At 38.6% G+C, this 15,894-nt stretch overlaps 1 protein-coding gene across 1 annotated transcript in view; it reads right to left on the reverse strand.

Moving 5' to 3' along the window:
* Aplf (aprataxin and PNKP like factor) overlaps window positions 1–15,894 on the reverse strand; it is a 127,293-nt gene that overhangs the window by 42,243 nt on the left and 69,156 nt on the right. Inside the window, 1 exon segment of the mRNA XM_029553528.1 lies at window positions 12,897–13,249. Coding sequence (XP_029409388.1) covers window positions 12,897–13,249 — 353 coding nt within the window.

Here is a 15,894-nt window from a genome sequence, read left to right on the forward strand (position 1 = left end):
TCTCCTATTCATGATTCAAGGACTTTCTTTTCCCCTTAGAGACAAGAGTTATGCAATTTGGGAGTGTTTTAGATAGATCCACTGAAGGGGTACCCCAATTGCCTCATCCTGCATCCCTGTTCAACATGGAAGAAGCCAGAGTGGTCTGCATCCCTATTTTCTATTGGCAATTTGGGTAACCCCTTCAGAGGATGGTGTGATAAGAATAGGAGGTAGGAATTGGCTAGGCAGTTAAGGTAAAAAGACCCCAAATAAATGTAGCTAGTTTCTTGGCTAAAGCTCATAATGTCCTTGGGCCTCTTAGCAACATACTCTGTGCCAAAGGCCAAAAATGTCAAAAGTATTTGGGAGCATGTATCTAATCCTTAAAAGATTTTAGGGTTACCTCTTCAGAGGGGGGAATGTTGGAGGGGAGGGAGTGGGCACAGATTTGATCAAAATACCTTATATGCATGTATGAAATTCTCAATAAAGTTTTTGTAAAAGGTAAAAAAAAAAAAAGAATGATCCTGATACAGGTTACACAATACAGCAGAGGACAGAGGGCTGTGAAGTATAGTGGGAAGGCACTGGGGCTCTTCTGCTATGATTGAGCTTTGGATGTTGCCAGAGGGGTGGATTAGTGGAGGCTGATAAAGCAGGGACAGGATAACATCACAAATGGATTTATATATCACATGTAAGAGTTTTAACAGCATATGTGTTGGGATACCTTTTAAATTATCTGATTATAGCCAGGCATGGTGGCGCATGCCTTTAATCCCAGTGCTCGGGAGGCAGAGGCAGGCAGATCTCCATGGTAAATCCAGGCCAGGTGTGGATACAGAGAGATCCTGCCTCAAAAAGACCACCACCAACAACAAAAATATCTGATTGTATTTTAGACAGAAATATAGAAAAATTTTAGGTTATTTGTAAGATTAGAAACAACCTGGAATTATCTGAAAGAAACATAGTCTCACCTGTTAACAAAAAGAAAATCTGTGATCTACGTAAATTTAATCAAAGTTACATTATAGGTGTGAGACATGAAATTGTTCAAGTCACGCAGTTTCTCCTAGCTCAACTAGAGTGTGGGGAGACGAATGCAGCTATATGGCTCAGTTGGTTACTTGTAGCAAGATGCCCCATAGGGACACTCAGGTTGGTCATCAGTCACAGTTTCATCTGTGACTTGAACATCTCCATAATCACTATCACCAGGGTGGCCGAAGTGTTGAAAATGGACAGGATTCTTCCTATGAAGGTGACAAACATACTGTCAGAAGAAAAAGTAATAGGAAATGATGGGTTTGTAGGGCTATTGGAGGAAACCAAGAAACATACATCTGAATATCCCTGAACAGGAAACAAATGCCACAAAAGCCCAATAAAAAAAATTTGAAGTTTGAGAGACCTTTTGTGTGGTTTATTAGATATTTAAAATGAGAAATCAGAAAAGTATATTTACTTACTTAAAATAACAGTAATATACTTTTTTATATATCATCACAAACATGGTGATCTCTTAGCATCTCTTTTAAAATTCATTTCTACATTTATTTGTGTGTGCATGCACATTTGTGTGTGCTTACATGCATGTTATGGTGCACATGTAGAAGTCAGAGAACAACTTGTAGGAGTTGGTTTTCGCCTTGCAGCATGTGGATCCTAAGGATTTTACTCATCAGGCTTGAGGGCAGGCGATCTTACCTGCTTACTGGCTCTTACTCAGTTTATCTGGACCAACTGTATGGCCTTAAACACCCATAAGGAAAGTATAACCAAAGATTAAAGGGACCAATATTATTTCATAAGACTCCATATGTATAGCTAAAGACTATATAACAAACAACAACGCCAGACAGGCGATACCTTCTTTTGAGTTGTTGGCCAGGGTGGCCAAAGGGATTCCCAGATAGTAACCCAGCATAGAACTGGGAAAATGAACAGCAGACCCCAACCTTATCCAAATGAATATAGACAACTGATTACCGCTAGATGAGGAACAGCTGACCCTCCTAAAACAAAGACCTCTAGATAGGCTGACTAGATTCACCAGAAGGGCAAGTAGTGGGCATGGCTGGGGTGCCGACAAGACAGCAGACAGTAGCAGGGATATCAGAGTATAAGGGCTCTAGTGGGGGGAGGGAGGCTATGGGAGGGTGCTATCTGGGAAGTGGGTGTAAAAATAAATTAATTAATTAAAACAAAACAAAACAAAAAAATAGCTCTAAGGCTCCAACGAAAGAAATGAGCAGCGATGTAATGTCTGCTTAAGAGAAGGCATCCGGCTTTCTCCCTGTTTCTGAGTTTGATCTTTCACAATAATAATGCCGTGTGATCTCTGGGGAACTCGACTGCATGCTGTAAGATGGCAGAAAAAGTGGAATAGGAGATTCCACACTATTATTAAAATAAGATAATATAAAGATAAAAGAATAGGAGGTTCCCTAGTAAATCGGGCATGGTGGCACATGTCTTTAATCCCAGCACTTGGGAGGCAGAGTCAGGTGGATCTCTGTAAATTCAAAGCCAGCCTGGTCTACACAGTGAGTTCCAGGACAGCTGGGGCTACAGGGAGACCCTGTCTCAAAAAGTCCCCCCACCCAAAAAAAATTCAAACTGGCAGATTTTTTAAACTGCCTGAAGGGCTTCCACAGGTCTCTGGATCATACTTTCAGAAGTGATATAAAGCAAAAGTTCAGTGTTTTTAAACTTCTATGTAAATAACAGTAAGTACTTGGGGTCTGACTTTCAGTGTGTATGATTACACCACTGCAGCAGTGCATTTTCACTACTGATGCTATTCCGTTTTATAAAGCTGTTAGTTCATCCATTTTACTTATGTAAATTTCAGCTACTGGTTTATAATTGCTGCTGAAAGAGCACACAGACATGCAGTTTCCTGAGAAAATAGAAGTAGTCACAGGATATGAGGTTTGAAAATACATTCCAATTTCCACTGTATCAACTTCCACATCCATTAGCAGATATTAGAGTTCCAGATTTTCAAAACCTAAGTGACATTTGCTATTTTCAGGTTTTTATTGTTTCTGTCCTTATACAGGAGTATTTATAGCATAGATGGACAAATGTTCCCCCCAAGGGTACACAGTGGTTCTAATTTATCCATATCCTTTCTACTTTGCTAGGTGATACCTCATTGTGGTTTCAATTTGCATTTTCTGAATAAGTGATGCTGACCATATTTTCATATGCTTTTGAGATATTTGTGTATATTTTTTATAGAAATGTATAATCAAGTCATTCTCTCACTTTTTAATTGGGCCATTTGTTTTTTGGTTTGTTCCCCTTTCACTGTCTGCCCTTTCCATTCTTGGAGGGATTACAAGAGAAGAACGAGCAGGAGAATGGGCTGTCTCAAAGATATCAAAGGGAAATAATCTGGTGGACTTGGGACATCTGTCAATATTGACTCAGCAACAGCATAAACCACAGGAAAGAGAGGAGTCCACAAGTACAGATGACCTTCTTCCCCTCCAGGTATGGAATCACAGTTTCCAACTTTGGAGGACCTAAAAGGAAGCTGTACTTGTACATCATTTTTTTCCTCTGCCTCTCCCTGACCCTCCCTCCCACTCTCTCACTTCCCCCCCTCTTCTGTCCCACCCTTTCTTATTCCCTTTGACTCCTGTTCCTTTTACTCTTACAGCAGTGCATTTACTTTACTGTATTTCTTTTTAAACCAGAGTTTGGTTTTTATTCCCTTTCACATATTCATCTAATTTTATTGACACTTTTGGCAATCTATCTATCTCTCTCTCTCTCTCTCTCTGTTACTTTGAAAATCACCCTCAAATACTGTAGTGTTTTAGTTCTTCCTCCTCCATTTCTGTGACTGAACAATATTCACATTGTATTTTACACATTCATCCTTGCTCGGCATCAGTGTTTCTGTTTTCGGTTATTATGAAAAGTGGTATGAATAGTTATACAGTGCTTGTCTTCCTGTGTGTGTTATGTGCGTGTGTGTGTCTGTCTGTCAGGGTCTGGTATAATCTAGGCTGGCCTTGAACTTACTATGTTGCCATAGCTGACCTTGAACTCCTAAACCTCCTTCCTCTACTTCCCAATTGCTGGAATTACAGGCCTGTGCCAAGTGCTTGTGTAAATCTATGTGCTTTTGAGTACAGAACTAATAGCAGAATTTCTGGGTCATATAGTAATTTTTTTTGAGACAAGGCCTCATTCTAATCAGGCTAGAAACGGAATTTGCAGCATCCTGCTTCAGCACCCCTGTCAGCACGTACTCAGGACAGGTAAGGAGCAGCCCCAGTCATTGGGGGACTGTGAGGACAACTCAGTAAGGTTTACAGGAGTGGGAGTGCTGGGAGGACTGAAGGGCTCCCCCATTTGAGGTGGGACAGCTTACTCTAGACGGCACATGAATCTCACAGCCCTAACATGGGGGTTGGGTCAGTAGATGTCTGCACTGAGAAGCAAATGGTCACTGGGAGACCTCCTGGGGAGGGTCCTGAAGCCTGGGGCGGAATCAGCCTCTGACATCCATTAGTTTTCACTCCCAAGCCAGGCTCAGGGTATTCAGAAGGCTGCAGATAAAGTTCTCATGCTGAATCAATCACCAACTATCCCTTGTTGAAAATAATACTCTAATATTTTTTTAATTCTCCTTACATTTGTCTAACTTTGTTTTCGAACTTTTTCATTGGTAAACATGTTTCTTTTTGGCAGCTTTTTTCTTTCCCTCCATAACATTCTTCCCCACTCCACCTTTTACCTTCTTATTTGACCTTGCTGCTCCTGTACTTCCCCCATCCTGCTCCCCTTTTACCTCATTCACTTATCACACGTACTCTAAGGCAGTTTTCACCCCATAGCATATTCTATAGTCATTTTGTCATTTTCTGTTTTATGGTCATTGGTGATGGATGAGTGGGTTTTAGCCAGGTTTAAGTGTATTTTTCTGTCTGATTTAAGTGTATATCTCTACCTATGGTCTTATGCTGTTGCTGTTACAGCAATCTGTTTTCTCTTCTCTAAATGGTATTAGAATTAAGCCTTCAAAGGTAGGTTACTCAATAAGATCCTCAAAACTGGAAGAGATATCCAACAAAGAGATAAAATAATCCTAACACAGAAACACAAGAAACATGAGACAGCAAGACAATGGGGCTGGAGAGATGGCTCAGTGGTTAAGAGGACTGGCTTCTCTTGCAGAGGACCCAGGTTCAAATACCAGCACCTACCAGGCAACTAACAACCATCTATAACTTCAGTTCCAGGGGATCCAATGCCCTCTTCTGACCACTGGGAGATTGCACAATATGGGTGAACTTGCACACATACAGGCAATACATTATACACATAAAAATAAAAATATTTTTATTAAATTTTTGCGTCTATCATACAGAAAATCATTTTTATACCCTCTTTCCCTTTGGCACTCTCTCATAGCCTCCCTACTCCAGTTCATACATTCTGTCATTTGTGATAAGGCATATAATGTAAAGTTAGTGTCAAGAGATGGCCCTCAGTGCAAGTTCATTCACTGGGATTTAGTCAGCCTATCTAGACTCCCTCCCTTTAAGAACATAAGCTCTTCCTCACTTAGCAGTAATCAGTTACCAATAATTCTTTGATAAGATTGGGGCCTGGTGTTCATTTCCACAGTTCTGTGCTGGGTTTTTGTCTGCTTAAGTTTGCATAGGTCTTGTGCATGCTGACACCATTGCTATAGGTTTGTATGAGAATGATCCCAGGCACCTGTAGGACTATTTCCATATGGTCATGCACCTCCTCCCTGGCTCTTGCAATCTTTACATCCCCTCTTCCATGATCATCCCTGAGCACAGGGCGGGTGGATTTTTTTTTTAAAAGAGAAGTAACAAACTTTGTAGTACAAGTATCTCTGCAATAGGATGAATCCTTTGTGTATATGCAAGGAGTGGTATAACCAGGAAATATGATATGTTGACTTTTAGATTTTTAAGAGTTCTCCACATTGCTTTCCATAGGGGTTGTATGAGTTTGCAATCCCACCAGCAGTGAATGGGCATTCCAATCCCCTTTCTCCACATCCTCACCAGCATTTGGTATCATTTGTTCCCTTAATCTTAGCCAGTCTGACTGGGGTAAGATGAAATCTTAAGGTGGTTTTAAGTTGCATTTCCCTAATTACTAATGGTGTTGAACACTTTAAAGGTGTTTCTTATTCATCTTGATTTCTTCTTTTGAGAACTCAAAAAACTAAGAATCAAGAAAGCAAGTAACCCAATTAAAAGATGGGCTAAAGATCTGAAGAGTTCTCAAAAGAAGAAATAAATATGACTAAGAAACATCTTGAGAACTCTCTTCAGATCCTTAGCCCATCTTTTAATTGGGTTACTTGCTTTCTTGATTGTTTTTTGAGTTCTGTATGTATTCTAGATGTTAAGCCTGTCATATGTGTCACTGGTGAAGATTTTTCCCCACTCTGTGGGTTTTCTCTTCACTTTCTTATTTCTTTTGCTGTACAGAAGCTTTTTAGATTAATGAGGTCCCACTTGTTGACCTTAATTCTAGAGCAACTGATGTTCGATTTAGAAAGTCCTTTCCTACAACTATATCTTGTAGGTTACTGTCAATGTTTTCTTTTAACAGTTTCAAGCATCACATTGAGGTCTTTGATCCATTTGGAGTTGACTTTTGTGCAAGGTGAAAGATAAGGATCTAGTTTAATTCTTCTACAGGTGGAGATCCAGTTTTGCCAGCACCATTTGTTGAAGATGCTATCTTTCCTCCATTACGTGTTCTTTGCATCTTTGTCGAATATCAGGTGACTGAAACTGCATGTACTCAGGTTTGGGTTTTCAATTATGTTCCATTGATCTATGTGTCTATTTTTGTGCCAGTACCATGCTGTTTTCATGACTATAGCTCTATAGAATAGTTTGAGATCTGGTATAGTAATCCCCCCCGCATTACTCTTTGTGCTCAGGATTGCTTTAGCTTCCATATGAATTTGAGGATTTTTTTTCTCCTAATTCTGTGAAGTATGTCCTGGAGATTTCAATTGGGATTTCATTGAATACACATACTGCTTTTGTTAAGATGGTTTGGTCATTTTTGCAATATTAACTCTTCGAATCCATGAACATAGGCAGTCCTTCCATCTTCTCCTGTCTTCCTCACTTTCTCTAAAGATTTAAAATTTCACTGTAGAGATCTTTGGTCAGATTTATTCCAAGAGATTTATTTTATTATTTTATTTAATTATTTATTATTCTAATTCTATTCTAATTTCTATTCTATTCTAATTTCTGTTCCATTCTATTTTCTATTCTAAATATTCTATGCTTAGTATTCTATTCTTAGTATTCTATTCTATTCTATTCTAGTCTAGTCTAGTCTAGTCTAGTCTATTCATTTTTGAGGCTATGTGACTGGGAGTGTTTCCCTGTACTCTTTATCCAATTGCTTCTTATTGGTATATAGAAAGGCTCCTGATTTTTGTCAATTAATTTTGCAATCTGCAACTTTACTGAAAGTGTTAAGTTCTAGGAGTTTTCTGGTGGAATTTTCAGGATCTATTAGGTACAGTATCATATCATCTGCAAAAAGAGACAATTGACCTCTTCTTTTCCAATTAGTAATTATAATTTCCTTCTCTTGCATTATTGCTCTACCAAGAGTTTCAAGCACTATATAGAAAAGAAGTGGAGACAGAGGACAGCCTTGCCTGTTTCCTGATTTTAATGGGAATGCTTTCAGGTTTTCTCCATTTAGAATGATGTTGGTTGTGGGTTTGTTGTATATAGCTTTAATTATGTTGAGGTATGTTCCCTGAAGTCCAATTTCCTCAAGGATTTTTAACATAAATTCATGTTGAATCTTGTCAAAGGTATTTTTTGCATATGTTGAGATGATGACAGAATTTTTGTCTTTGAGTCCATTCATATGATTTATGACATTAATTAACTTGCAAATATTGAACTATCCCTGCATCTCTGGAATAAAGCCTACTTGATTATTATGGATGATCTTTTTTCATGTGGGTCTGTATGCAATTTGCAAGTATTTTGCTGAGAATTTTTGCATCTATGTTCATTAAGGATATGGCCCTATAGTTTTCTTTTTTGGTTGTGTCTTTACCTGGTTTTGGTATTAGAATGATGCCAGCTTCATAAAAGGAATTTGGAGGTTCTCTGTTTCTATCTTTTTGAATAATATAAATAGTATTAGTTGGAAGTCTTCAAATGTCTGGTAGAATTCTGCTGTAAATCCATCTGGGCCTGGGCTTTTTTAAAAAAAATTTAATCTAAAAGTTTTTCATTACTGTTTCAATTTCCTTATATGTTATAGGTCTGTTTAAACTGTTCATCACTTCTTGGTTTAGCTTTGATAGTCCCAATGATTTTAAATAGCCATCCATTTTGCTTAGTTTTTTCAATTTTAATAGAGTATAGGGTTTTAAAGCATTCCCTTATAATGTTCTGCATCTTCTGAGTGTCTGTTATGATATTTCTCCTTTCATCTCTGATTTTGTTGATTTCGGTTTGCTCTTTCCTTCTTTTGGTAAACTGGGCTAAGGGTCTCTCTATCTTGTTTATCTTTTCAAAGATCCAGCTCTTAGATTCATTGATTCTTTGCATTACTTTATTTCTATTTCACTAATTTCTGCTCTGATTTTTGTTATTTCTTCTCTTCTGCTGGGTTTAGGTTTCATTTATTCTTGCCTTTCCAGTCTTGAGTCACTTATTTGTGCTTTCTTATTTTTTAATGTAGGCACCTAGAGCTATAAACTTCCCTCTTAGGACTGCTTAAGTGTCCCAGAAGTTTTGTTGTGTTGTATTGTCTTTTTCATTGAAGTCCAGGAATACTTCTCTTTCTTAATTTACTCTTTAACCCACTCATAATTCAGGAATGTGTTGTTTAATCTCTATGGGTTCCTGTAGTTACTAGGGCTTCTTCCACCATTGATTTTAAGCTTTATTGCATTGTGGTCTGATAGAATGCATGGAATTATTTCAGTTGTTTTGTATTTGTTGAGGTTTGTTTTGTGCCCCAGTATGTGGTCAATTCTTAAGAAAGTTCCATTGGGTGCTGAATAGAAAGTGTATTCTTTGGTGCTTGGGTAGAATATTTGGTAGATGTCTGTTAGGTCCATTTAATGTATAGTATCATTTAATTCAGATATCTGTTTATTCTTTGTTCAGTTGGCCAAATGAGGAACCATTAAAATCAGGAACCAGGCAAGGCTGTCCACTGTCTCCAGTTGTCTAATGGAGACAGTAGGGTACTGAAGTCCCCTAGTATTACTGAGTTGGGGTTAATGCATCTTAAAGTCCTGTAGTGCTGTTTTTATGAAGCTGGGTGCACCGGAGTTTGGTGCCTATATGTTCATGATTGTAATATCTTCTTGGTCAATTGTTTCTTTGCTCAGAATGAAGTGATCTTCTTTATTATGTCTGATTAGTTTTAGTTTGAAGTCTATTTTGTCAGCTATTAGAACTGCTGCCCCTGTTTGTTCCTTAGTGCCATTTGCTTGGAATATTCTTTTCCATCCCTTCACCTCAAGGTAGTGCTTGCCCTTGAAGGTGAGATGGGCTTCCTGCAGACAACAAAAGGATGGGTTTTGTTTCTTAATTCATTCAATCAGCCTGTGTGTTTTGACTGTGGAGTTCAGCCCATTGATATTTAAAGTTACTATTGAAAGACATACATTGGTTGCCTTCATTTTGATACTGTTTGCATTCATTTAACTTTGTGTTTATGCAATTATACCTTCATTTAGTTTCTCTCTGTTACCCCTTGGATATAGTTGTTCCTTTCTACATTTTTTGTATTGCTTCAAGTATTTGTTGAAGGGCTGGTTTTGTGGACAAGTATTCTTTCAGCCTATTCCTGTTGTGGAAGATTTTTCTTTCCCCTTCAACTGTAGTAGACATTTTTGCTGGGTAAAGTATTCTGGGTTGGCATCTATGGTGATTTAGAACTGGGAATACTTTGGTCCAGGCTCTTCTGGCTTTCATAGTTTGCACTGAAAAGTCAACTGTAATTCTCATGGGTTTTCCTTTATATGTCACTTGTATTTCTTCTGCAGCTTTCAGTACTATTTATTCTGTATGTTTAGTGTTTTTACTATAATATGTCACAGGCCTTGATGGCCTCCCAGAACTTGAAGGTAAGACCCTACTGCTCCAGACAGAACATACTTTGGACACAAGATTTGGAGAAATAGAGCTGCATCTGACCTGAAACCACTTCCCCTGAAGGTTAGCTCTCATAGCTTTGGAGAGCATGATGAAAATGAAAAGGGAAAACACCAATCGATGGTCCAACACCAGCTTCAAGATCAAATAACCACATCAAAGGCCAGCACAACATACAACTTTGATAGAGTAATGTCACTTTTATCTGGGAGACAATCAACAGCTACCTAACTGGACTAAAAGCCCATTCAATGAGAGGAAACTCAAGTCAGATACTGTAAACATAGTCCAATACACATGGCTGGAGTGGTCATAGATCTTACAGAAAAACCCAAGACTGTCACATCACTAGACTAGTATGATGTACTACTATGTGAAAAATATGTATCCTTATTTTTACAAATATCCCAGTCACCACTTATCAAAGAAGCTCATTTTGCACCAGTTGGAGACTATTACCAAATAACACAACTGGTCACACGGGGCCATAGTTTATGAATTTCCCAGGCCTAATTGACATACCTACAATGCAACTTCTACATCTAAGGCTCATGGAACATAGAACAAGGTAAAGAAGAGGACACTAATGAATCTCTCAGTTCTCATTAATGAAGCTCCCTCATGTAGTGGAGGGCCAGGAACACAAAAGGTCACAAATGGCCAAAGCATAGAAATCAGAGTCTGCTGAATGCTGGTGCTTGGACAGGACTTCTTTATTAAACTTTACCCACCCAAGGCTCAGGGACACCACTGTGGAAGAGGGGGCAGAAAGATTGTAAGAGCCAGGGAGGAAGTGCAGGAAACAGAGTCCTTCAAGCTCCTGGGAACCTGCTCATATGATTCTATGGCAATGGTGTCAGCATACACAAGTCCCACGAAGACAAAAACCCGGGATAGAACTGGGAAAATGACAGCAGCCCACAATATTATCTGAAGAAATACTGGCAACGAAGGACTCTAGATAGGCTGACTAGACCTCAGTGGATGGACTTGCACTGGGGAATGTCTAGGGACATGGACTTGACACAATGGGCCTTAACAGGGATGACACAGTAGATGAGCTCCAGTAGGCAGGCCATGGGAGGGTGCCGGTGGGACAGGGGTATAAAGATAATTAAGAGTATTTGAGATGTTCTGTATGAAATACAAAAAAATTCAGTAAAAACTAGCATCACTATAAAATATGAATGAGTAAAATGAACATAATCTTGATAAATATTTAGTCACTTGTTCACAAAAGGAAATGACAGCACTGAATACCGCTATTCATTGAACTGTGTCCCCCTCAAATTTTCTATGATGGAAGTGCTAATCGCCAGTATCCTGTATTTGGAGACAAGGTGATGAAAGAGAGAGTTATGGTGGAATGAGGTCATAGTGTTGGGGTCCTCACACATGACTGGTGTCTTCCAAAGGTGAGGAAGAGAGACCAGGAAGATGCTGCACACTAAAGAGGCCATGTGAAGATGCACAGAGACAGCCACCTTCAAGACAAGAAGAGTGGCCTCAGGCAAAGTCAGAAACTGGGATCCAGCTTTTCCAGCAACTAGTATGAAGAGGAGATAAATTTCTGTCATTAAAGTAAGCCAATATGTGCTATTTTCTTATGGCTACCTTAGCTAACACAAGCACAAAATGAAGTTTTCAAAGTTGAAAGTAATAAGTGGTTTATAATTTGCTGTAGGTTTTTATATTATCTTCTTAGGCTACATACATTTCACAGGCAAAGTTGTGTACAAATTTAAAAATCAAAAGTGTTAAGACTGAAAAATACAGTCAAGTTCTAAAGTGACTATATATAAATATATATATGATTCTAGATAGATGATGATTGATATAGATAGATAGATAGATAGATAGACAGACAGACAGACAGACAGACAGACAGACAGATAGATAGATAGATAGTCTTTTTGAGACAAAGTCTCCATACATATATATAAAAATCTCCCTGTAGCCCCAGCTGGCCCAGAACTCACTATGTAGACCAGGCTGGCCTTGAATTCAGAAAGATCAGCTTGCCTCTGCCTGGATTAAAGGTGTGCACCACAATACCTCATGACAATATATTTTAAAGAGGAATAATTAGAATGTGTAGAGAACAGAATGTATAATGTAAGTACACTGTATACACAAAAGGCATTGTACTAGAATGCACTATAAAGATCCAGTTCATAAGCTTGGATGAATAACAATGGACACAGGACTGCATGACAATGTCCACACTACTATAAACATTTCAGATCACACCATGGTCTGAAACTAAGATCAGTATTGGAATACTTTAACTTTCAATGTAGAAAATTTTCTATTTTCATAGAAAAATGTGAAGGAAATATATAAATAAAATATATAAATATACCATGTCTAAACACAATCCAAAATTATCTTAATAGACTGTGTACATTATTTTTGAATGCACCTCTTTAAAACGAGGATACTAAAAAAGCAGGTATTTAAGTGTGGGTGATTCAATGTTTAAGTCTAGATTCCCAAGTATTTCAGACCCTTCACTAGTCAATATGTCTATACATAAAACATTTAATTCCCCATTGTATCTTAAGAGCTTCTGGCAGCATTTGCCAGAATGCACACTGGGAAAGTGAAACCCAGTAGAAACACAGTGCAGCACTTAACTTTAAGGCAATGGGTTTTACTAGGTTTTAATACACCATAGCACAGATCTCTACAGTAACGTGATTGAAATAATGGACTTCTATGGTACCTGCCATCCCATTTTACCTGTAGCAGTTTGCCCCATACATGCAGACTGTCCTCTTGACCTTGTTTTCCTCTTAGCCTCCAAGAAGTGAATCATTTGTGTCAGTGAGCAGAGTGTCAGGACTGGAGGGGTCAGAGCTGCACTCAGGATGGGATCCTTGAGACTTCTCAGGGAATGACGTGCTTGGGACATTTGAAGGACTCTCAGAACAGCGCACTGTCTCCTCTGTATTTGCTGTTGTGTTAATGATGATTTTCTGTTTAGAAGCCTCACCAAGTTCCTCTATGGGAATGCAGTTGCTCTGTGTATGAGTCTTCACAGTACCCATATCTATGTCACTTAGTGTGATTGGAGGAGATGATTCTGGTACTTTCTAGCAATTCAGAAAAACATGAATAAAGCAAAATTTTAAAAAGAAATTCATAAAGAGGACAAAAATGTAAGATCCAAGATGTGAAAATACATAAAATTTCAAGCTTCTTATTTTAAAGTTACTAAAGATACCACTATTTTCTGTTTTTAGTTTAGAAACTCTTAAGCAATTTGCAGTTATTACATCATCAATTTACAACTGCTATAAACCTTTACAACCAATCAAACATTTAGTGAAATATAACCAGAAAACACTCAAATAAAACACAAAGCATTTTATTTCATTTCTATATACTCTTTCTCAAATAGCTCTTAAATGTCTCTATTTAACAGTCCTTATAATTTTTTAGTGCTGCCCACAAATCCTTAAAATTTCTTAAAAATTGCTGTAATACTTATTTCTACTGTATCATAATACAATCATAATACAGTTTTCCTGTGGCAGAATGATAAAAACTGTTCCACATTTACAGAGAAATTTGCGTGAGGGTATGCTATAACCAATTAGAAAAGAAAGCAAGTTTCTTTTGAGATGGTCTGAATAAAAGCTTCAGCTTAACTAATTAAACCCTACAGGAGAATCTAATATGACCATTTTGTTAAAGTGATAGAATGTCAAACTGCCTTCAAATACTGATCCTCATACCTATACATTAGTAAAGTTCCCACCCCTCTTCAAAGAAGCATTTTTTTGCAGTGGAAAGGTTATTACAGAGAACCATAACTGGTCAAAGTGCAGAGAATGAGTGACTGTGGAGTGTTCATCCTCAAACAGTCTATTACACAAACTTACATCCAAGGCTCAGGGAATACCCAGTAAGAGAGGGTTGAAATACTGTAAGAGCCAGAGAACTGGGAGGACTGTGGCAAAACAGTATCTTTCAGATATGATAGGAATGGTGTACCCATGAACTCTCAATGCCATGGGTGCCTACACAAGTCTTGCTGAAGACCACACCAGTCAAGACCTCAGCATGCGCAGAAGAAGGGCTCAAAAGGACCCACCCCTAGTTGAGGACCTATAGGCAGGAGATGGCTTACTGAAGGAGGGAGTTGGTTTTCTTCAGGACAAGCCCCCTGGTAGGCTGCTCACGTCCCAGTGTTCAGCTCAATACCCACGTACATATGGACAACACTAACTGGACTCAGTAAGTTATATATACAATCATAATAATGGAAGAATAATGTAAGAGAATACGAATTTGAGAAGTCAGGTATGGGGGGCACAGGAGTTGGTGGGGGAAGGGTGGATATGATCAAAATGTGCTCATATGAAATTTTCAAAAAAAATATTTATGAAAAAGGCCATTTAAACATGAGTTCCCAGGTAGCCGTATGGAGGATGTGAAGACCACAACTAGAAACACAGGAATACTGATCTCCATGTATAAGAAAGGACACAGGTATGTTGGTTGCCATTTGGCAAAAGTTGGTTTTAATGTGACTGGATATAATAGCTCAAATTTCTTAACACATTATTCACATGACTTCTTTGGATTGACTACACGATTCTTCATTTACCATTTTTAAAATGTTTTATCTATTATTTTTATCTGATGTGTATGAGTATATTGCCTGCATGTATGTAAGTGTACCCATGTCATGCAATGCCCACGGAGGTCAGAAGAGGGCATCGAATCCCCTGGAAGTGGATGGTTTTTAGCCACCATGTGAGTGCTGGGAATCGAACCCAGGTCATCTGCAAGAGCAGCCAGTGCTCCTAACCACTCTGCCATCTCTCCAGGTCCAATGTTTTATTATTTTTAAAAGAAATAGTGTATAACTTTAAAACATTATTCACACTGATTGATCACCTTCTAAATTAAGCTCTAGGTCTTATTGTGGCTCTATACAACAACAGATAATCTAGGGAAAAGCAGTCACTTGGCTATCTCTTGTAACTTACCCTGGGATGGCAGAATTTATACTGCATCCCTCTAAATATACACTCTACTATACACCATGCTTCTCAACTGCTACCCAATTTCATCCAAATCCACTCAGGGCCACTTGGCTCAGGCCAGCAACCAGAAGTCTTGACAGGAACTGAGAAATACTGACCTACCAGCTCAACTGAATCCCCCCACTGAGACAGCTCTCCTCTATTTCCTTTATTCTTATTCATCAATGGGTAAGTCAGTAAGTCCAGGATCTAAGCAAATATCCAATAAAGTGCTAGATTCTTGTTCCTAGAGTCTTTTAGAGTCCACAAGTACTTCTCCATTTTTTGGGGGGGGGTATTTTTGAGACAGGGTCTCCCTGTAGCCCCAGCTGGCCTTGAACTCACAGAGATCTGCCTGCCTCTGCCTCCGGATTGCTGGGATTAAAGGCGTGTGCCACCACGCCTGGTGTACTTCTCCATTTTTAGAAAAGGAGGAAGCAATTTCTCAGAAACACTGCATTCTTCTATGCCTTAAAATTTCCCAACTTCTTGAGGCTGGATAGATGGCTCAGTGGCTAAAAGCACTGGCTTCTCTTGCAGAGGATCTGGGTTCACTTACTATCACCCATGTGGTGGCTGACAATTGTCCATAATTCCAGTTCCAAGGGATCTGTCACCCTCTTCTAATGTCCACAGGTGCACTTACATATATATAGGCAATATACTCATACACATAAAATAAAAATAATAAAAAAATATTTTTA

This window comes from Nannospalax galili, unplaced genomic scaffold (assembly GCF_000622305.1).
Source record: "Nannospalax galili isolate Female #2095 unplaced genomic scaffold, S.galili_v1.0 scaffold204, whole genome shotgun sequence".
NCBI classification, from domain to species: Eukaryota; Metazoa; Chordata; class Mammalia; order Rodentia; family Spalacidae; genus Nannospalax; species Nannospalax galili.